This window comes from Ips typographus, linkage group LG13, assembly GCF_016097725.1.
Source record: "Ips typographus isolate SLU linkage group LG13, UJ_Ityp_2.0, whole genome shotgun sequence".
Taxonomy (NCBI): domain Eukaryota; kingdom Metazoa; phylum Arthropoda; class Insecta; order Coleoptera; family Curculionidae; genus Ips; species Ips typographus.
The window spans coordinates 4,131,949-4,155,092 of NC_138434.1; the positions used below are offsets into that span (position 1 = coordinate 4,131,949).

General features: G+C 37.3%; 1 protein-coding gene across 6 annotated transcripts in view; it reads left to right on the plus strand.

The window, feature by feature from the left end:
• The window catches only part of LOC145737195 (vasoactive intestinal polypeptide receptor 2-like), a 108,293-nt gene extending 106,498 nt beyond the window's left edge, over positions 1 to 1,795 (plus strand). For 3 of the 6 annotated variants that reach the window (XM_081991794.1, XM_081991792.1, XM_081991793.1), the window contains exons 12-13: positions 1,349 to 1,473; positions 1,532 to 1,795. In XM_081991794.1, the coding sequence (XP_081847920.1) occupies positions 1,349 to 1,473; positions 1,532 to 1,657 (251 nt within the window). In that variant the 3' untranslated portion in view covers positions 1,658 to 1,795. Of the gene's footprint in view, positions 1 to 1,348; positions 1,474 to 1,531 lie in introns of those variants that run through there. The other 3 variants (XM_081991795.1, XR_014180310.1, XR_014180311.1) reach the window with 3 other exon arrangements.
• The last annotated feature ends 21,349 nt before the right edge of the window (positions 1,796 to 23,144 follow it).

Below are 23,144 nucleotides of genomic sequence, written 5' to 3' on the forward strand. Positions count from 1 at the left end.
GACAGAGTGGTTGATGATCGATTTGAATTTTCACCATAGAGTTTTCGATATAGCCACGGAACTTCTGTACTGCCCAGACAACTGCTAATGCCTCACGTTCCGTGGCACTGTAGTTACGTTCGTTAGGTCGTTCGTCCGTGCCCTCTCCCTGGAGCAGACAAGCACCAAGAGCGTAGTTGCTTGCATCTGTCCGGAGTGTGAATGGCAGGTTTGATCTCAAAAGCAGCTTCTTGGCTAGGACCCCACTGCCATTTAGCATTTTTCTTAGTTAGACATGTGAGAGCTGTGCTAAGTTCTCAATAAAGCGGCGAAACCACGAGCAGGTCTGCACAAAACTCAATAACTGTTTGACGTTTCTTGGAGGTGGCATGTTCTTAATGGCAGGTACTTTTTCTTCATCCGGTCGTATTCCTTATGGGGTTATTAGATGTCCAAGATATCGCACTGAATCACAGCAAAAAGAGCATTTGGATCGATTAAGTTTAAGCTTAAACTTGTAGAAACGTTGAAACACTGCCTCGAGGTCCTTCAAATACGTTTCAAAGCTTGGCGATATTACTATTAAATCGTCTTGGTACACCAACATGAAAACCTCAGGAAGTCCTGATCGGAACCTGTCCATCATCCTCTGGAACGTAGCTTGGGCTGTAGTTAGACCAAAGGGCATGCGTGTGTACCTCAACATGCCAAATGGTTTGGTGGTATCCACTTCGTAGGTCCAAAGTACTCACTTCTGTTGGCCTCATGAAGAAGATCGTCTATTCTGGGTCGGACGCATCAGTCAGCTCTGGTCACAGCATTAAGCTTTCTATAGTCAACTGTGAGTCTTATACCTCCATCCTTTTTTGGTACACAACAGGTGCTGCATATGGGGACTCGCATTCTCTCTTCGCAACTCGGTGCGAATCACAAAAACTAAAGTTTTTGGACACTTTAAAAGTTCATATCCCACTACAAGTTGTTCTGATTCCGGTTCGAAAGTTGTAGCGATGCAGTGGAGAGCTGGGGGTGGCTTAGGTGCGGAATCGTTCATAGAGGGTTATTCGCTTGGAATCAAAAAACTAAGGGGCTGAACATAAAAATAATGTTTATTGTAGAAAGTAATTTTTTTAAGCTGAAAACATCTGCAACAAAAACAAAACAAAAAAATAAAGATTCTCATTTGAAAATGTCAACTGGAAGGTCGTATCTCAATTTTGGGACACCCTGTATATCTAATTTTTTTCTCAAAATACGGGACCGAGCATTTTTCTGAAAGATAATTTCCTGAATTTTAATCGAATTTATTCCATATTTTATGAACACACTGTATAGTACCACCAGTGAAATTATAGTAAGTAAAAAATAGTGAAATCTACAGATAACATTAATTATGGAGCAAGGCACAGCAAATGTGGTACCAATGGACATTACGTTCCTAATCTCAGTTTTGTCCATGGACGGTACCCTAATATGAACACGGCCACTACTAATGTAAGCACCTTATCCTATAGTGCAGTGCGTTTGTGAAACACCCTGTATAACTCTACAGGTCGACTTGCCAATGATGAATGACGCAAAACCGCACTACTACTCCCAAAACTTACCCACGTGCGAGGAAGAAGTGTCCATGTTAGAGCAGGACGACACTACATTGAAACGTCCAATAAACGTTTAGTTTTGTATACATATCACTTGTTTTAAGCAGGTCGTGGCTAAAAAGGTCAGATACAGGACACGTGTAAGTATACAAATTAATATTTTTGTAATTTAAACCTGAAAAAGTGTCCATAAGTACAAAAGTGTGAGGAAGTTAGCCTGGCAGATATTGATTTCCTAATTGTAATCACTATGTGATACACACCTTATTCCTTATACTACTAACTTACTAGAGTCCGGATTTAAAAGCACTAAAAACAAAAAAAAACTTGTAAACAAAGCCATACTAATTTCCATACGGTTGTTAAAGCTTCCTTTCACATATCAAGAGAGTTATCAATAGATCTGAAATTTCAGAGCTGGTATTGCTAGTCATAGAGACTTTAGACAAATTTTACCTGCCATCCCTGCCAATATGCATATTATAGTAGTTTTTGGACACTCCCCATTGCTTTGGGTCTTGTTGCTCTGCTATCTGTTCAATAAGGTATAGCTTCTGAGGTTTGTTCCCATAAATACTTATTTTACGCAACTAAACAGGTGAATGATGGTTATTAACATCTCACCGCTTTACCAGTCCTAATAATTCATTTTTAAAGGCATCTGGGATAAAGTTGACCTTCCCATATTGGAATATCCAGGTCTCAGCTGTAAAAACACATTAATAGAGATTTTGTTGCTTTATTTCTACATACCTGCGTAAGAATTGAATTCTTTTAAAAGCTGTATCAGGAAGTTTTACCAGAGGAGAGGAAAAAATACCAATAAGATGGAAAGAAAGCATCATCATACCAATCTACAAAAAAGGGGACAAATCAAAATGCTTCAACATTCTACTAAGTAGAATAACCCCATATACAGAAAACCTCCTGGGAGAGTACCAAGCCGGATTTAGGACAACCAGATCAACAATAGACCAACTCTTTACACTGAGGCAGCTCATAGAAATAGGATGGAAATATAATAGAACAGTACATAACCTCTGCATAGACTTCCGACAGACATACGATAGCATAGAAAGAAGCCAAACATGGAACGCGATGCCTATACCAAAGAAGCTCATTTAGATGACTAAAGTTTGTATGAAGGGCGGAATATCCAAGGTAAGAGTAAATAACAGTCTATCCAGCAGTTTAAAAATACATGGTGGGCTTAAACAAGGCGACGCTCTATTACCGCTACTTTTTAACCTCGTCTTAGAGAAAGCCGTGAGATCAGCAGAAATAAAAACCGAATTGCTAACAGCTAAAGGCCCCAACCTACTACTAGCATACGCAGATGATATTGATCTCATTGGAGACTCCGTCATAACCGTTAAAGACATTTTCGATAAGATCGAAAAAAGAGCAAGTGAGGGGATTAAAAGTGAACGAAGAAAAAACCAACTACATGTGTATTAACAGAATGGGACGGAGAGATAGAATAGGACAAAACGTCACAGTCAACACTTAATTAATTTTGAAAGGGTAGAACGTTTCAAATACCTTGGAGCCACAATCACTGCGGATAACGACGTCACTGAAGAAATCAAGGACAGAATCCATTCTGCAAACCGCTGCCTATACGCACTAAACAATCTTATGAAATCAAAAAAACATAACAAGAACCGTTGTCAGGCCGATAATAACATATGGATGCGAAACGTGGACAATGACCAAAGCAAACGAAGAATAACTTTGAACGATAAATCCTCAGAAAAACCTTTGAACCCCATCATGATCCAACCACAAATCGATATCGCACACGAATGCCGAAGTGCAGGAGCTCTACAACGATAGTGATATTGTCCAAGAGATTAAGTCCCAACGGCTAAGTTGAGCAGGTCACGTACACAAGCTGGATGACGAAATATTTGTAAGACTGGTGTGGGAGAAAGTTCCAACAGGAAACGACCACTCGGACGTCCCAGAATGCGTTGGAGAGACAACATTAAATCAGGCCTCCAAAAAAAAAGGAAATCCCTTTTGACCATAGAATGATGGAAAACCGATCTGAGTGGAAGAGAGTGGTGCAGTCAGCCAAGACCCACCCAGGGATGTAGCGCTAAAGGATGCTTGACATAAGACATACGAACATTTTATATAGGCACTGTAAAAGTAATGAAAACTATTTGAAATAACTTGAAAATATTTACTTTTGGAGGAGCATCAAAAACTCTGCGCACGAAATAAAGTGTCACGCCCTGGTGTTGGATGTATTAACTAACGATCCTAATTGGAACGCGATTTGGGCGGTGAATGTTGAATGTTGAAGTTAATGGGCCAAGGTACGTGGGTCAAGGTACAAATAAAAATTTAAAACCGTTCCGCATAATATTTGCCAACATTATAGTAGGCTCTCTCAACGAGCAACATCTTGACCTCCTTTCTAAATGTGCCTCCCTCAGAAATCTTTCTGATGCCAGTAGGCAAATGATTGATTGAATACACAAATGAGTTAAGCACCTGAGAGGTCACCGGAATAGGTAATGGCAATACATATGACTGATGACATAAGTAGATAAACTCTCACACAGGATCGTGCTGTACTTTTTATGCACCAGGGACACTGATTTCCAAAATAAAGAAAGCTGGCAACGACAAAATTCTGTTTGCAACAATGAGCGGAATGTTGAAGTTCAGCATGAAGCTGAAGTTGAAGAGAAAGTTGGTTGGACTTGCTTACCATACATACACAAGGTCACGGACAGGATTGGAAGGATTTTAGAGAAGCACAAGGTCAAGACGGTCTTTAAACCAACCCGCACGATACAACAGAGTCTCAGATCGGCCAAGGACAAACGGAATTCTTTAGCGGCTTCTGGAGTTTACAGGATCCCGTGCAGCTGTTGATCCGTATATATTGGAACGACTAAACGTAGTGTAAACACGAGAATAGCAGAGCACAAGAACAGTTGCAGACTGGGACAGATCGAGAAATCAGCGGTGGCAGAACATGATAGAACATGATTCCAGAGGACACGATATTCGTTTTGAAGAGGTGGAGGTTTTGGATCGATCACAACGTTACTATCCTAGATTAACTAGAGAAGCCATTGAGATCGTTAAGCACGAGAACATCATCAACAGAAAGGAAGAGATCACCTTGTTAGATTCGGAGTGGAAACGAACCTTGTGCCAGACATCGTGCGTGCCGATGCGTAGCCGTTATACGCAGGTGCAGCCCCCCACTGGTGTAGATGTCTTGTGCCAGACACCGTGCGTACCGACGCCTAACAGTTGTGCGCATATCCAGCCCCCCGCGGGTATTAATACGACCAACGCTCCAGCAGTCGAGCCAGTCATCGTCGAAAGGTACGGAAGAGCACTTCGACCGTTACGTCATCGCCTTTGATAATGTCCGCCCCAGATGTGGACGAAACGTCAGGAAGAAATTCCATTGGACCACGGCTTATAAGCACGGATAACTTTCATATTTCAGATGTTGGTATGTTTTTCTCTCTCAAAAGCCCTCAATATAGGTATCTGTAAATTAACTCATACAAAAAATAGCAGCAAATAAGCACAAAAAGAAGAAAAAAGCCAATAAAGCATGAAAAAAATCTGTGAAATGACGTGTTTTTGCGTAAATCGTTCACATTAGATGTCAAAGGTTGATTGCTTTTAAGTTTTAAGTTTACAAAAAGCAAATTTCCTACAAATCCGGACTCTAGATATACCAAATTCAAAGTTTTACATTATCTCTGTTAAGTGACTTCTGACTGTTCATGATTCATTTTATTAGACAAAGATCGACAACAAAATGTGTCGATCTTCTTATAACATCGTACTGCGTGACGTACTACGTGATCAGTTTTGAAAACAGTTTCGAGCATTCCAGCTGTCATTTCTCCGTTTGTTTACGTTGATTTTGGCATATTTTGGTTAGGAATTCAGCACCCAGTTTCATAAATGTGAAATGACAGTGTCATATTATTTATAATGTTAGGTTAGGAACGGGTTGCCCGATTTTAGTTCAAATGGCGCTGCGATCTTAACTTGAAACGCCAATATAGAGTGCCACAAATTTGTGTCTTAGTATGGGGATCTCGAAAACGGTAAGAAATACAGAGTTGGTTAATTAAAAAAATCCGATCACTCCCGAAAATATCCGAAAAAATATGAAATTTTTTAAAAACGTTTTTATTTTATTGTAAGCTTTTTGATGAGATAATTTTAATTTATTGACACAATTTTTTTCCTTCTACAACCTGACGTCGTTTTAAATGCGACCCTGTTTTTTTTTTAAAGCAGATTTTGAAAGTGCTTTGTTTTCTGATTTAAATGACGTGCTACACTCATAGACAACCTAAAAATAGACACTAAACTGAGATAGAGTAGCCTGAAGCCAAGCATACGAAGGTTCTTTGAAGAAAACATGACCGCAAGAGGGCCAGGTAGATTTTACTTGTGTCAATACTGTCATGACATCAAGATCAACCTGTTTAATTTTTTTTTCTAAATCCTAACCCTGTTTCCTATTTCTAACCTGCGTTTCTAAGGGAAACAATTGTTTTGGTTGTAATTTTTTTGTTTTGTGAGTGTTCCGTTATTCGGTTATTTTAAAAACTTGGGAAAAGCTGATTCTGTGATTCCTGGTTGCAAACCAGACCTTGGTGGTAGCCGCTTTACGTTTCCCAACCCCTCTAAAAACCCTCTCCGCTTTGCTCCGTGGAAAAGGATTTTGAGCTTTTTGTTGATCTGGATTCTGGAAGTTTAGTCGTTATTAGAAGTGCGAATTTTTTTAATTAAAACAAGATGTCAATATTATGTTGCAGTATCCTGCTATCTTTATTTATTTCCTGTTATTTTACTAAATCAATTTATATTTATCTTTATAGGCTACATATGTGACAGAAAATGCAGTCACATACCTACTAAAGTATGATTTTGTAACTTTTATACCTCGATGCTATAGATTTGTGTTGATTTACCTTATAGTTATTTAACTGTAAGATCGACATCGACGTAAGAAAGTCGCAAAATCATACCATAAATTTAACGCCATAAATTATAAAGAAAATCGTTTAAATTTCCCGCCACATTATAAATCGCTTACCAGCCAGTAGAAGGCTCTTCAATCAATGTGTGTGGTGCTGGCGCCATCTAGCGGCGATAAATTCTTCAAAGAACTGGCAAAACAGTGACTCTTAGTAATGCAGATTTAGTTCTGTTTATGTTAGGTTTTCTATGGCAACACTTGAATAATCTTGTGGCTGGCAGTGATGCCAACCTGTAGGGAATTTCCCTATTCGTAGGGAATATTGCTTATAAATTAGGTGCGTAGGGAAAAAGGGGCAGAAAATTACACGTATGTAGGGAAATTTGAAGTGATTACTAAAAAAAGTTTAAAAATCCAATAAAAAATTTAAAAAAAACGGTCTCGGCGGCACTTACCATACCAGTTATGACCTTAAGCGCTTAAGCCTTAAGTTCCAACCTTAAAAATACATATAAGAAAATAATTTTGAAATTTTCATACCTGTACAAGTATACAAATAAGACTTAATTTGTTTGGATTTTTTGTTAGTTTCTTGAGTTTAATAAATTCACAATTATGTGTCCTAATTTATTTCGTTTTTTTTTTTCATTTTATTTGTTTAAGGTTTGTGTTGTTTGTTTTTATTAATATTGTCTCTGTTAATACCATATATGATATTCAAAAATAAATTAAATTTTTATTTTTTATGATTGTGAAATGTTCACCTGAGTTTTAAGATGTAACATCATAGGCCATCTTGTTTTATCAGAATGAGTTAAAATGAGACAGACATTATAAACACTCTAGTAAATACTGACGCCAAAATACATCTAATACCCCACTGGGCCACTGTACAACAGCGTAGGGAAAAGTAGGGAAATTTCTGGTTGACGGTTGGGGAAATTTGTTCTGAAAGGTTGCCGGGAAGCATCAAAATAAGCCACTCTGGTAATTCTCAACACAAACAGTTTATTACTGAACTACCAGTACAAAAATTAAAGAAATTCGTATTTACAAAGAGAAATCATTCCGATGATTATTGATTTAAATTTGTGGGTCGAAAACGAGTCGGTCATCTTCGGATCGCGGTCGGGAGAATCTGTCCCCTCACTTTCTTTCTGTCAACTCACTTGACGTCCGGGGTCTGTCTGCTGTCATCTGCCGACAAGATCAGCGGTGTTGCCAATGTGACCAGCTGATCTGGGGTGGATGGCAATTCACCACAATCTTTTGAACTTTAGGTTAGAATTTGATGAATTATTAATTAGTAATGATGATTGCTCTTGAAAAAGTAAAATAAATAAAATAGGAGAAATAAAATAGGAGTAATTAAAAAAATTAAATAGGAGATACCCACTTCATAATTTTATGTCCAATAAAAGGGTTTCTTATATCGAAAAGAGCTTAGAAGGTATTTCCGAAGATTGAAGCAAAAAAAAAAACAATTTCCGATTTATTTTTTAACTAAAACTTTGAGTAACAATCACAGTTTTTTCACTCTTCAGATGTTGCATAAAACTCCTGCGAAGTTTCTCATTAAATTTGAAATTTACACAGAATTTCTGTGTAAAACATGTACCTATCTCTGTATACTGTACTGCTACTAATTTTAGGTTAAAAACACTTTTATCAAAGTTTTCTAACCTAAAATTCAAGTGTAGCACGTCGTTTGAAGCAGAAAACAAAGCACTTTCAAAATCTGCCTTAAAAAAATAACGTTGATGATGGCTGTCAAAAACCGAAACGTCTGATTTGTGACGACGTCAGGTTTTAGAGGGAAAAAAGGTTTTTCCGAAATTTCGTATTTTTTCGGATATTTCCAGAAAAATTCGGTTCAAACTACATAAGATTGAATTCCAAATTGGGCAACTTTGCCTTCATTTGCCCAACTCTGTATCTTTTACCGTTTTTGAGATCCCCATACTTAGAACGAATTTGTGGCACCCTGTATAGAGTAGTTCTGTGTTCAAAATACCTTTCACAGGGTGTCCGGATTTAGAGTGTTTGGACAGGAAAACCCAATTCCCCGACTAGATAGGAAAAAACATGTCTATAGAGGTTGATTTTTGAGAAATGAGATTGTCAGATTGCGGCGCTAGAGGGCGTTTTTCAAATTTCAGAAAACTCTTTACAACTTTTTTGTTTATTAAAATATCAAAGTGGAACAAAAACATTCTTAAGGCACTTTTTGGATGCGAGTCCAGTGCCATCTTGGTCTTCCGTTCTCTCAAAAAATTACCTAACTGTATTATTTCGAATTGAAATGACAGTTGGCTATTATAGTATTATTCCTTTATTTTATTTTTAATTATTTTCTACCGTTAATTTAAAAATTAGTTACTTTAATATGTGTGAAAATACTGAAAAATTAATTTGATTTTGGGGTCTATATCTGTTACTCAGCACAGTCAGAAGTCGCTGAACAGAGAGTAGCAAACCAATAGGAGAGAGAATCTTTCTATTGGATTAGACAAGGACGGCAAAAAAAATTATTCGTAAGCGGATGTGACGTAATTACGCCATCTTTGTCTTGCTCATTGATTTCTAAGGGTTCTCTCTTCTTATCACTGGTTTTCATACCTGTTTAATATTTTGTCTGTCTCTAGACTAACACGGCAAATTGTACAATTTAGTGTTAGTACTACTTATATTTATATATTATTGTTGTCATGAAACATAATGTGAAAGTAGAGGTAGTTTGAGAGTATTATCGTTCTAATCGTCTATTTTGCTGTAACTATACAAACTAATATTAAAGTGGCAGGTTTTACTTATAAAAATGAGTAGTGACCAACCAAAATCAATCTTGGAACGTCTTTGATTCCTGCTTGTCTTTTCCAGGTTAACCAAACATTTTAATTCAAGTTTTCTAAACTAATAACAAGTCCTAGTTGTATATGACTAACCTACAAAGTATTATCGAAAATATAAAATACAGATGACTAAACAGACATAGAAATGGACTACTAAAAGAAAAAAAACATTTCGTAGAAACAGGTCCAAGCCTATTACAACTGATTGAAATTTGAATTAAAATACTCTTCAGGGGAGTAGAAAGCTTGACTAGTAAGGAACCTTTTTATTCGAATTTTAAACACACATAGTAGCATTTTTCTCATCCTAACATGCCGAGAAAGGTGAAGCCTCCTGACTCTTACTGACTCACTAAACCAGCAAAACCACTCCCGAGGGAACCCACCAACCTCCCCGTCTCCTAAAATTCCAGGGGAAAGATAAACCCTGTTTTTCCATTTCCCTTTTTTTTCTATTTTAAATACTTTTGGCTATTTTTTCCTTTTTCTATTTTCTTATTTTCTTTTTGTTTTCCTCATCTTTTTTTCTTTTAAACTTTTTTCCTCTTTTAATTTCATAAATTTAGTCTTAGCCTATACATTTCTACAATCTAATACATTTCCTAACCTAATTCGTTATTATCTATCTTACATCCCTAACGCGTTCTCTTCAGTCCTAGTTTTGATTACTTTTTACTTCCTTTTTTACATTTGTTTTTACTCTAATTACAAGTTTTACATTCCTTCACATATTTCCTTACTGAACTTAACCTAACTAATAACTCTATATTAATTTTGCTTTCCCCTTTTTTTTCTCTTTTTCTGTCCTGTTCTTTTTCTTTTTTCCCCCTTTTTTTTTGTACTCACAATTCTTTACACTTAATCTTATGCTACACATTGTTTTGGTTCATTTACAGTCCTTAACCTACATACTGACTAATATTCACGGAAATTACACAACTTGCATCTCCCCCATCTTCATTTCCTTTTCCTATTCGTAACTTAGCCTATTCTATGTACAAAAATATACAGCTACGCATCTTGCTGATCTGGTATTTACCGCATTTTTAATCCTCGTCCTGCTGAACTGCCCCTGCGCCCCACCTATTCACAATCTCTATGCAAAATGCGTCCAACTTCCCTTCTTTCCTTAGTTGCAAGTCCTCCCACCTAATCGACTCTGTTCGCATCCTCTCCCTCACATCCTGCCTGAATCTCAACATGCACCCATTCCTCACATGCTCCGTCGTCTCGTCCTCGACCCCACATACACACCTCCCACTCTCCCGAATCCCAGTACGATGCCAGGTTGCCATGCCCTGTCAATAACTGGCAACCCAGAAATGACAACGGCAACCTGTCTCGCCCCACCTCCATATACACCTCGTAAACACCCCTTCCCTTCTCAGAATTATCCCATTCTCTCTACCATTCACTCCTCCTTTTTTTCCGTCCACTCCTTTCTCCCCCACAACTTGATCCCGCCCCAATCAGCAGCGGCGCCCATCCACCTCGCCTCATTTGCCACTTTGTCGGCCCTCATAATCCCCTGCGAGTCCCTTTTTGTTCACTGCAGCCCAAATCTATAGCGGATAGAGACCCCACCTTGTTCCTCACCATCTCCACCACCCTGTGAAGACTGGGGTGGCGAAGCAATTCCACCGCCACCACAGCAGATAACTCCCGCTATCCCTCTGCTCAGCCAATCTCATCCCCTCCCATATCGCCAATATCTCAGACTATCCCTCTTTATACCCTCGTACCAACCCCTCTTTGTCCCATCTTCTGCGACAACGTCCATGCCCGCTCCCCATTCACCCACATTTGCGTCCACCCAAATATTCACACCATCGTCTCCACCAGTGAGCCCCTCGTTCTTCACCCCGGGAATGGTCTGTCTTCCTCGTTCGCCGCGTTCCTCATCCTCTCTCTATCACTCGCTTTCCGAAATCTGTGGGCTGCGGCGGCCACCAGATGCCACGGTGGTGTGCCATTGATGACCCTGAGGGTATCCGTAGCGACAGTCCGGTAACACTTGACCGATGCCAACAGAAACTTCCTCTCCGCAACCCCCAAATGTCTTTTCACTCTCATCCTATCAGGCAAAGCATTGAAATATTTAATCGCCAAATACCCTGGTCCTTCCCGACACCTTTGCAGGCGCCTACAAGCCGCAACCAGATCATCCCCGGCACGAGTGCTATAGATATGCATTTCCCGATGAGTTGATGGAAAAAGGTCTAGGTTTTCCCTCACATACACCAGGCACCCAAACAAACACAAGCCACAGTCAAAACCATCAAATCAATGAAGACACTTTTGCCATGCTCTCTATAACTCAAACCAGACACGACCCTCACAGCCCTCCTCTACAATCCGAAACCCCTATGCCTCCACGCCAAATGTCCTCCTGCTCTTGGTAAGTTCCCTTGCAAGGGCATCAACATGCTCACACTACTGTAGTTTGGATCACCCAAAAATGTCACTGCCGGGACATTTGGAGTGTCCAGCAGTTCTCTAAGGAAGAAAACTACCATCTGCGTCTTCTCTGCATTCAGCAGCATCCTATTAGAGCAGAACCAGTCCTCTGTCCTCTCCCGTGCCATCCTGGCAGCCCTCAACCGGCATCAGCAGAAAGAGAAACAGTGATGTCATCGGCAAACAGGGTGAATTTAACCCTTTGGTCATTATAAGTGGCCTAACCTAACCTAACCTAACCTAACCTAATCAAGTTCACACTCGTGCTTCAAAATTGTAATATTTAAGTTTGAGAAGGAGGATACCATGATCGACACAGTCAAAGGTCTTGCTCAAATCCACAAAAAACTACTGCTTATTGTGGAAGGCGTCCAAAATGGCAGATACAAGATTTACTATGCCCTGGACTGTACTTCTCTTTTTTTCTGAAACCAAAGTGACATGGAGAAAAAGTATTTTCAGTATTGAAGAAATCCACTATTTGAATGACCATATATTTCTCCAGAACTTTTGAAACCAGAGGAAGAAGAGATATTGGCCTGTAGTTTTCAGGTTGATCCGGATCCCCCTTCTTAAAGATTGGAACCACACGCGCAACCTTAAGGACATACGGAAACACACCTCTTTCCAAACATAGATTTATTAATTTGGTCAAAGGAACAAGTATTTCATTTTTGACTGATCTCAAAAGGCGCACTTTAAGGCCATATCTGTCTCGACTGTGTTTGTTGCTCAGCTGGTTTAAAACCTCCTTTACATTATTAAAACTCACCTCCTTAAAGAAAATACATAATTAGGCAGAATAATGACATTGTTTAAATATGTTAAGGGATCTGTATCCGAATTTGCAAACTATATGATCACTTATATTAGAAAAAAGTCATTAAAATGATTAGAACCGGGGAAGGATTCTTCCTGATGGATATCCTGGATCATACACAGGGCGGCCCAAAAATAAGTTACTACCATCAACTCAATTTACCTAACCTATTTTTAATTTTATTTTTGAATTCTGCATCAAATTCTAAGTAGGAAAAAAAATCTTTGGGGTTAGATCTGGAGACCTAGCTGGCCATTCGATGAAACCTCCCCTTCCGATCCATCTATTTGGGAAAATATTTTGAAGGTCGTACTCGGAATCTCGTACTATTCGCGAATAGTGTCCATCCTGCTGGAACCATAACGAATCTGCCGGTGTATTTGGGTTTTCACCATACGGATTAAGTGCAATTAAACTGGGTATTATGTAATTTTGTAGAAGGTTCTAAATATTTGTCACAGTTAAGTATTCCCTCAATAAAAAAGTTACCCACAATTCCGGCTCATACATTTAGTTTCTGTGGGAATCGCGTACGACTTTCCACACACCAGTGTGGGTTTTCGAAGACCCCATATGGACAATTTTGTCCATATTTTTTTTCAAAATCATATTCAATAAATTCCTGAACTAAATGTACCTTATATGGATGTCATCTGTTCTTATGTAAATATTTATTTTTGAACATTGCTTACTGAATGTTCTGCAGCTACTTGTCGAGTTGATTTATGTGAATTTTCTTGTAAATCGAGCAAAACACTCAATTGTGTGTTTTCTGGAACTGTAGGATGGTTGGTTTTGTAATTGTCTCTAACGTGGCCAAGGAGTAAGTTGTAATAATGCGGGGAGACCCTAAAAGGTCTGGCAAGTAGGCCTTAAGGTCCTTTTCGCCGTTTCCCCTCAAACGCCCCCTCCTTACCACCCCTGACCTACGCCACCCAGACGTCCCGTCTCCCTGACGAAGGCAGGGATCCGTCCCCACTCCAAGGAAGACAGTTCCCTGCAGAAGAATGTGGATGTCCCAAGAAAGCGCCTCCTGATAGACAACCAGCGATGCCAGACTCCTAATAGGTGATATAATGTTTCCTCCGCTGTTCCACATTGTGAAGAAACAGGGCTATCACCAATTCCTTGTAGATGCAAATGTCTATTTAGGCCACAGTGGCCTGCCAGAACCGAAACCAAGGTTTTTAAGGCCCAGCGACTCCTTAACATCAACCATCTGGATTTTGCCTTGGCGTTGCTGGGATTCCAATCGATTCCTTGGTTTGTGTGCACCCTTCCGCCTTTCTCCACGTCTTTGTGGTACCTTCAAGCGCCCAGTCACTTAGTGCGCTTGCTACCTTTCTGTTGCTTAATTTTATGTGAGGTTCGGCAGTTATTGAACTCTCAGTAAACCCGAGCAGGGCTAATGCTTCGGCCCGCTCGTTTCCCGCAAACCCCATATGTGCCGAAATCCACACTAGGTTTACCTGTTTCTGCTCTGCCACTTTGTTCAGGGCATCCCAGCATTCCTGGCACTGCAAAGTGCCTTTAGGACAGTCTGACTGTCGGAGTAGATCTCGATTACTCCCTCTCGTCCTTCTGTAACTTCCTTGCTCGTGTCGACCTCGAGGATTGCAGACAATTCCACCTGAAAGATGATTGTCCACTCTCCCAGTGAAAAATATGCCCCCTAGTTGGTGTATATCTACAACGCTCTCAAATCGAAAAAGGCGCATATTTCCTGTTATAAATTGGGTCCGGAGTGCGATAAGGAGGCGCACGGCCAGTGCCTGGGGGGAGAACGGCTGGAGATCGAGGTACGTGGGGGCTGTCCATAGGGCAGTTACCCTTCCCCCCCCCCACTGTGGTGTCTGGTTATGGACGAACTCCTGAGTCCGTGGAAATTATCTCACCGCTCAGTACGCTAACCCTGATGAAGAACCCTGAAGATCCACCGAGTCAGCACTGTCAGCAGATCCCCTCCACAGTCAGTGTGGAAATTGGTGATTTCAACATTTTTTCTAGTTAGTCGGTAAAACTTATTAATCTAGTTAAGACACTTTAACTGTATCTTTTGGTATTAATAAAGTTTTTAAAAAGAAGTATTCTGGTGCGTGACAGTTATTTGACGCAGTCGGTAGGACGTGTGGGGTCGATCGTATCGAACAAGGTTAATGAAGGATATTTATAAAAATTTTACACAATATTCTAGAGTTTATGGACTATATTGTGTGAAAAATGAAGCTTAATTGCCGTTTTAAACACATTTTTGGACTTCTTATTAAATTTCCTATCTACTGACATAAAAAACACTACAAAATGAAGTACAGTCAAAGAGAAAAGCGGTGTAAAAACAGTTTGAAAGGACAATCAGGGATAAACCGCCCGTAAAACCCACTGAAAGTGAGAAAATGTCTCACCTCATTAAATTTTCTATTTGATAATCAGAAAAAACAATACAAAATTTAGTACCGTCAGGCAGAAAAGGGGTGTCAAAATTTGAACTGCAAGAAACACAGTTTTGAAAGGACAGTCAACGACAAAATCTCTGGTAAAACCCACTTGTAGTTAGAAAATGACTGTTTTAAGCACATTTTTGGAATCCTCATTAAATTTTCTATTTGATAATCAAAAAAAAAACAATACAAAATTTAGTACCATCAGGCAGAAAAGCGGTGTCAAAATTTGAACTGCAAGAAACACAGTTTTGAAAGGACAGTCAACGACAAAATCTCTGGTAAAACCCACTTGTAGTTAGAAAATGACTGTTTTAAGCACATTTTTGGAATCCTCATTAAATTTTCTATTTGATAATCAGAAAAAACAATACAAAATTTAGTACCGCCAGGCAGAAAAGCGGTGTAAAAATTTGAACTGCTAGAAACACAGTTTGAAAGGACAGTCAACGACAAAATCGCTGGTAAAACCCACTTGTAGTTAGAAAATGACTGTTTTAAGCACATTTTTGGAATCCTCATTAAATTTTCTATTTGATAATCAGAAAAAACAATACAAAATTTAGTACCGTCAGGGAGAAAAGCGGTGTCAAAATTTGAACTGCAAGAAACACAGTTTTGAAAGGACAGTCAACGACAAAATCGCTGGTAAAACCCACTTTTAGTTAGAAAATGACTGTTTTAAGCACATTTTTGGAATCGTCATTAAATTTTCTATTCGACAATCAGAAAAAACAATACAAAATTTAGTACCGTCAGGGAGAAAAGCGGTGTCAAAATTTGAACTGCAAGAAACACAGTTTTGAAAGGACAGTCAACGACAAAATCTTTGGTAAAACCCACTTTTAGTTAGAAAATGACTGTTTTAAGCACATTTTTGGAATCGTCATTAAATTTTCTATTCGACAATCAGAAAAAACAATACAAAATTTAGTACCGTCAGGGAGAAAAGCGGTGTCAAAATTTGAACTGCAAGAAACACAGTTTTGAAAGGACAGTCAACGACAAAATCTTTGGTAAAACCCACTTGTAGTTAGAAAATGACTGTTTTAAGCACATTTTTGGAATCCTCAATAAATTTTCTATTTGACAATCAGAAAAAACAATACAAAATTTAGTACCGTCAGGGAGAAAAGCGGTGTCAAAATTTGAACTGCCAGAAACACAGTTTTGAAAGGACAGTCAACGACAAAATCGCTGGTAAAACCCACTTGTAGTTAGAAAATGACTGTTTTAAGCACATTTTTGGAATCCTCATTAAATTTTCTATTTGATAATCAGAAAAAACAATACAAAATTTAGTACCGTCAGGGAGAAAAGCGGTGTCAAAATTTGAACTGCAAGAAACACAGTTTTGAAAGGACAGTCAACGACAAAATCTCTGGTAAAGCCCATTTGTAGTTAGAAAATGACTGTTTTAAGCACATTTTTGGAATCCTCATTAAATTTTCTATTTGATAATCAGAAAAAACAATACAAAATTTAGTACCGCCAGGCAGAAAAGCGGTGTAAAAATTTGAACTGCTAGAAACACAGTTTGAAAGGACAGTCAACGACAAAATCGCTGGTAAAACCCACTTGTAGTTAGAAAATGACTGTTTTAAGCACATTTTTGGAATCCTCATTAAATTTTCTATTTGATAATCAGAAAAAACAATACAAAATTTAGTACCGTCAGGGAGAAAAGCGGTGTCAAAATTTGAACTGCAAGAAACACAGTTTTGAAAGGACAGTCAACGACAAAATCGCTGGTAAAACCCACTTTTAGTTAGAAAATGACTGTTTTAAGCACATTTTTGGAATCGTCATTAAATTTTCTATTCGACAATCAGAAAAAACAATACAAAATTTAGTACCGTCAGGGAGAAAAGCGGTGTCAAAATTTGAACTGCAAGAAACACAGTTTTGAAAGGACAGTCAACGACAAAATCTTTGGTAAAACCCACTTTTAGTTAGAAAATGACTGTTTTAAGCACATTTTTGGAATCGTCATTAAATTTTCTATTCGACAATCAGAAAAAACAATACAAAATTTAGTACCGTCAGGGAGAAAAGCGGTGTCAAAATTTGAACTGCAAGAAACACAGTTTTGAAAGGACAGTCAACGACAAAATCTTTGGTAAAACCCACTTGTAGTTAGAAAATGACTGTTTTAAGCACATTTTTGGAATCCTCAATAAATTTTCTATTTGACAATCAGAAAAAACAATACAAAATTTAGTACCGTCAGGGAGAAAAGCGGTGTCAAAATTTGAACTGCCAGAAACACAGTTTTGAAAGGACAGTCAACGACAAAATCGCTGGTAAAACCCACTTGTAGTTAGAAAATGACTGTTTTAAGCACATTTTTGGAATCCTCATTAAATTTTCTATTTGATAATCAGAAAAAACAATACAAAATTTAGTACCGTCAGGGAGAAAAGCGGTGTCAAAATTTGAACTGCAAGAAACACAGTTTTGAAAGGACAGTCAACGACAAAATCTCTGGTAAAGCCCATTTGTAGTTAGAAAATGACTGTTTTAAGCACATTTTTGGAATCCTCATTAAATTTTCTATTTGATAATCAGAAAAAACAATACAAAATTTAGTACCGCCAGGCAGAAAAGCGGTGTAAAAATTTGAACTGCTAGAAACACAGTTTGAAAGGACAGTCAACGACAAAATCGCTGGTAAAACCCACTTGTAGTTAGAAAATGACTGTTTTAAGCACATTTTTGGAATCCTCATTAAATTTTCTATTTGATAATCAGAAAAAACAATACAAAATTTAGTACCGTCAGGGAGAAAAGCGGTGTCAAAATTTGAACTGCAAGAAACACAGTTTTGAAAGGACAGTCAACGACAAAATCTCTGGTAAAGCCCATTTGTAGTTAGAAAATGACTGTTTTAAGCACATTTTTGGAATCCTCATTAAATTTTCTATTTGATAATCAGAAAAAACAATACAAAATTTAGTACCGCCAGGCAGAAAAGCGGTGTAAAAATTTGAACTGCTAGAAACACAGTTTGAAAGGACAGTCAACGACAAAATCGCTGGTAAAACCCACTTGTAGTTAGAAAATGACTGTTTTAAGCACATTTTTGGAATCCTCATTAAATTTTCTATTTGATAATCAGAAAAAACAATACAAAATTTAGTACCGTCAGGGAGAAAAGCGGTGTCAAAATTTGAACTGCAAGAAACACAGTTTTGAAAGGACAGTCAACGACAAAATCTCTGGTAAAGCCCATTTGTAGTTAGAAAATGACTGTTTTAAGCACATTTTTGGAATCCTCATTAAATTTTCTATTTGATAATCAGAAAAAACAATACAAAATTTAGTACCGTCAGGCAGAAAAGCGGTGTAAAAATTTGAACTGCTAGAAACACAGTTTGAAAGGACAGTCAAGGACAAAATCGCTGGTAAAACCCACTTTTAGTAAAAAAATGACTGTTTTAAGCTCATTTTTGGAATCCTCATTAAATTTTCTATTTGACAATCAGAAAAAACAATACAAAATTTAGTACCGTCAGGGAGAAAAGCGGTGTCAAAATTTGAACTGCAAGAAACACAGTTTTGAAAGGACAGTCAACGACAAAATCGCTGGTAAAACCCACTTGTAGTTAGAAAATGACTGCTTTAAGCACATTTTTGGAATCCTCATTAAATTTTCTATTTGATAATCAGAAAAAACAATACAAAATTTAGTACCGTCAGGGAGAAAAGCGGTGTCAAAATTTGAACTGCAAGAAACACAGTTTTGAAAGGACAGTCAAGGACAAAATCGCTGGTAAAACCCACTTTTAGTAAAAATATGACTGTTTTAAGCTCATTTTTGGAATCCTCATTAAATTTTCTATTTGATAATCAGAAAAAACAATACAAAATTTAGTACCGCCAGGGAGAAAAGCGGTGTCAAAATTTGAACTGCAAGAAACACAGTTTTGAAAGGACAGTCAACGACAAAATCTCTGGTAAAACCCACTTGTAGTTAGAAAATGACTGTTTTAAGCACATTTTTGGAATCCTCATTAAATTTTCTATTTGACAATCAGAAAAAACAATACAAAATTTAGTACCGCCAGGGAGAAAAGCGGTGTCAAAATTTGAACTGCTAGAAACACAGTTTGAAAGGACAGTCAAGGACAAAATCGCTAGTAAAACCCACTTTTAGTAAAAAAATTACTGTTTTAAGCACATTTTTGGAATCCTCATTAAATTTTCTATTTGAGAATCAGAATAAACAATACAAAATTTAGTACCGTCAGCGAGAAAAGCCGTGTCAAAATATGAACTGCAAAAAACACAGTTTGAAAGGACAGTCAACGACAAAATCTCTGGTAAAACCCACTTGTAGTTAGAAAATGACTGTTTTAAGCACATTTTTGGAATCCTCATTATATTTTCTATTTGATATTCAGAAAAAACAATACAAAATTTAGTACCGTCAAGGAGAAAAGCGGTGTCAAAATTTGAACTGCAAGAAACACAGTTTTGAAAGGACAGTCAACGACAAAATCTCTGGTAAAGCCCATTTGTAGTTAGAAAATGACTGTTTTAAGCACATTTTTGGAATCCTCATTAAATTTTCTATTTGACAATCAGAAAAAACAATACAAAATTTAGTACCGCCAGGGAGAAAAGCGGTGTCAAAATATGAACTGCTAGAAACACAGTTTGAAAGGGCAGTCAACGACAAAATCGCTGGTAAAACCCACTTGTAGTTAGAAAATGACTGTTTTAAGCACATTTTTGGAATCCTCATTAAATTTTCTATTTGACAATCAGAAAAAACAATACAAAATTTAGTACCGCCAGGGAGAAAAGCGGTGTCAAAATTTGAACTGCAAAAAACACAGTTTGAAAGGACAGTCAACGACAAAATCGCTGGTAAAACCCACTTGTAGTTAGAAAATGACTGTTTTAAGCACATTTTTGGAATCCTCATTAAATTTTCTATTTGACAATCAGAAAAAACAATACAAAATTTAGTACCGCCAGGGAGAAAAGCGGTGTCAAAATTTGAACTGCTAGAAACACAGTTTGAAAGGACAGTCAAGGACAAAATCGCTAGTAAAACCCACTTTTAGTAAAAAAATTACTGTTTTAAGCACATTTTTGGAATCCTCATTAAATTTTCTATTTGAGAATCAGAATAAACAATACAAAATTTAGTACCGTCAGGGAGAAAAGCCGTGTCAAAATATGAACTGCAAAAAACACAGTTTGAAAGGACAGTCAACGACAAAATCGCTGGTAAAACCCACTTGTAGTTAGAAAATGACTGTTTTAAGCACATTTTTGGAATCCTCATTATATTTTCTATTTGATATTCAGAAAAAACAATACAAAATTTAGTACCGTCAAGGAGAAAAGCGGTGTCAAAATTTGAACTGCAAGAAACACAGTTTTGAAAGGACAGTCAACGACAAAATCTCTGGTAAAGCCCATTTGTAGTTAGAAAATGACTGTTTTAAGCACATTTTTGGAATCCTCATTAAATTTTCTATTTGACAATCAGAAAAAACAATACAAAATTTAGTACCGCCAGGGAGAAAAGCGGTGTCAAAATATGAACTGCTAGAAACACAGTTTGAAAGGGCAGTCAACGACAAAATCGCTGGTAAAACCCACTTGTAGTTAGAAAATGACTGTTTTAAGCACATTTTTGGAATCCTCATTAAATTTTCTATTTGACAATCAGAAAAAACAATACAAAATTTAGTACCGCCAGGGAGAAAAGCGGTGTCAAAATTTGAACTGCTAGAAACACAGTTTGAAAGGACAGTCAAGGACAAAATCGCTAGTAAAACCCACTTGTAGTTAGAAAATGACTGTTTTAAGCACATTTTTGGAATCCTCATTATATTTTCTATTTGATATTCAGAAAAAACAATACAAAATTTAGTACCGTCAAGGAGAAAAGCGGTGTCAAAATTTGAACTGCAAGAAACACAGTTTTGAAAGGACAGTCAACGACAAAATCTCTGGTAAAGCCCATTTGTAGTTAGAAAATGACTGTTTTAAGCACATTTTTGGAATCCTCATTAAATTTTCTATTTGACAATCAGAAAAAACAATACAAAATTTAGTACCGCCAGGGAGAAAAGCGGTGTCAAAATATGAACTGCTAGAAACACAGTTTGAAAGGGCAGTCAACGACAAAATCGCTGGTAAAACCCACTTGTAGTTAGAAAATGACTGTTTTAAGCACATTTTTGGAATCCTCATTAAATTTTCTATTTGACAATCAGAAAAAACAATACAAAATTTAGTACCGCCAGGGAGAAAAGCGGTGTCAAAATATGAACTGCTAGAAACACAGTTTGAAAGGACAGTCAACGACAAAATCGCTGGTAAAACCCACTTGTAGTTAGAAAATGACTGTTTTAAGCACATTTTTGGAATCCTCATTAAATTTTCTATTTGACAATCAGAAAAAACAATACAAAATTTAGTACCGTCAGGGAGAAAAGCGGTGTCAAAATTTGAACTGCAAGAAACACAGTTTTGAAAGGACAGTCAACGACAAAATCTCTGGTAAAACCCACTTGTAGTTAGAAAATGACTGTTTTAAGCACATTTTTGGAATCCTCATTAAATTTTCTATTCGACAATCAGAAAAAACAATACAAAATTTAGTACCGTCAGGGAGAAAAGCGGTGTCAAAATTTGAACTGCAAGAAACACAGTTTTGAAAGGACAGTCAACGACAAAATCTTTGGTAAAACCCACTTGTAGTTAGAAAATGACTGTTTTAAGCACATTTTTGGAATCCTCATTAAATTTTCTATTTGAAAATCAGAAAAAACAATACAAAATTTAGTACCGTCAGGCAGAAAAGCGGTGTCAAAATTTGAACTGCAAGAAACACATTTTGAAAGGACAGTCACGCACAAAATCGCTGGTAAAACCCACTTTTAGTAAAAAAATGACTGTTTTAAGCTCATTTTTGGAATCCTCATTAAATTTTCTATTTGATAATCAGAAAAAACAATACAAAATTTAGTACCGTCAGGCAGAAAAGCGGTGTCAAAATTTGAACTGCTAGAAACATAGTTTGAAAGGGCAGTCAACGACAAAATCGCTGGTAAAACCCACTTGTAGTTAGAAAATGACTGTTTTAAGCACATTTTTGGAATCCTCATTAAATTTTCTATTTGACAATCAGAAAAAACAATACAAAATTTAGTACCGCCAGGGAGAAAAGCGGTGTCAAAATTTGAACTGCAAGAAACACAGTTTTGAAAGGACAGTCAACGACAAAATCTCTGGTAAAACCCACTTGTAGTTAGAAAATGACTGTTTTAAGCACATTTTTGGAATCCTCATTAAATTTTCTATTTGATAATAAGAAAAAACAATACAAAATTTAGTACCGTCAGGGAGAAAAGCGGTGTCAAAATTTGAACTGCTAGAAACATAGTTTGAAAGGGCAGTCAACGACAAAATCGCTGGTAAAACCCACTTGTAGTTAGAAAATGACTGTTTTAAGCACATTTTTGGAATCCTCATTAAATTTTCTATTCGATAATCAGAAAAAACAATACAAAATTTAGTACCGTCAGGGAGAAAAGCGGTGTCAAAATTTGAACTGCAAGAAACACAGTTTTGAAAGGACAGTCAACGACAAAATCTCTGGTAAAACCCACTTGTAGTTAGAAAATGACTGTTTTAAGCACATTTTTGGAATCCTCATTAAATTTTCTATTTGATAATCAGAAAAAACAATACAAAATTTAGTACCGTCAGGGAGAAAAGCGGTGTCAAAATTTGAACTGCTAGAAACACAATTTGAAAGGACAGTCAAAGACCAAGTTTTACCAAATTGGTAAAACCCACTTGTAGTAAGAAAATTACTGTTTTAAGCACATTTTTGGAATCCTCATTAAATTTCCTATCCAATAACCAGAAAAAAACCTCCAATTGTTAGTACAGTCAGGAAGAGAAGCGGTGTCAAAATTTGAACTGAGAGAAACACAGGTTGAAAGGACAGTCAGAGACAAATTACCCTGTAAAACCCACTTGTAGTGAGAA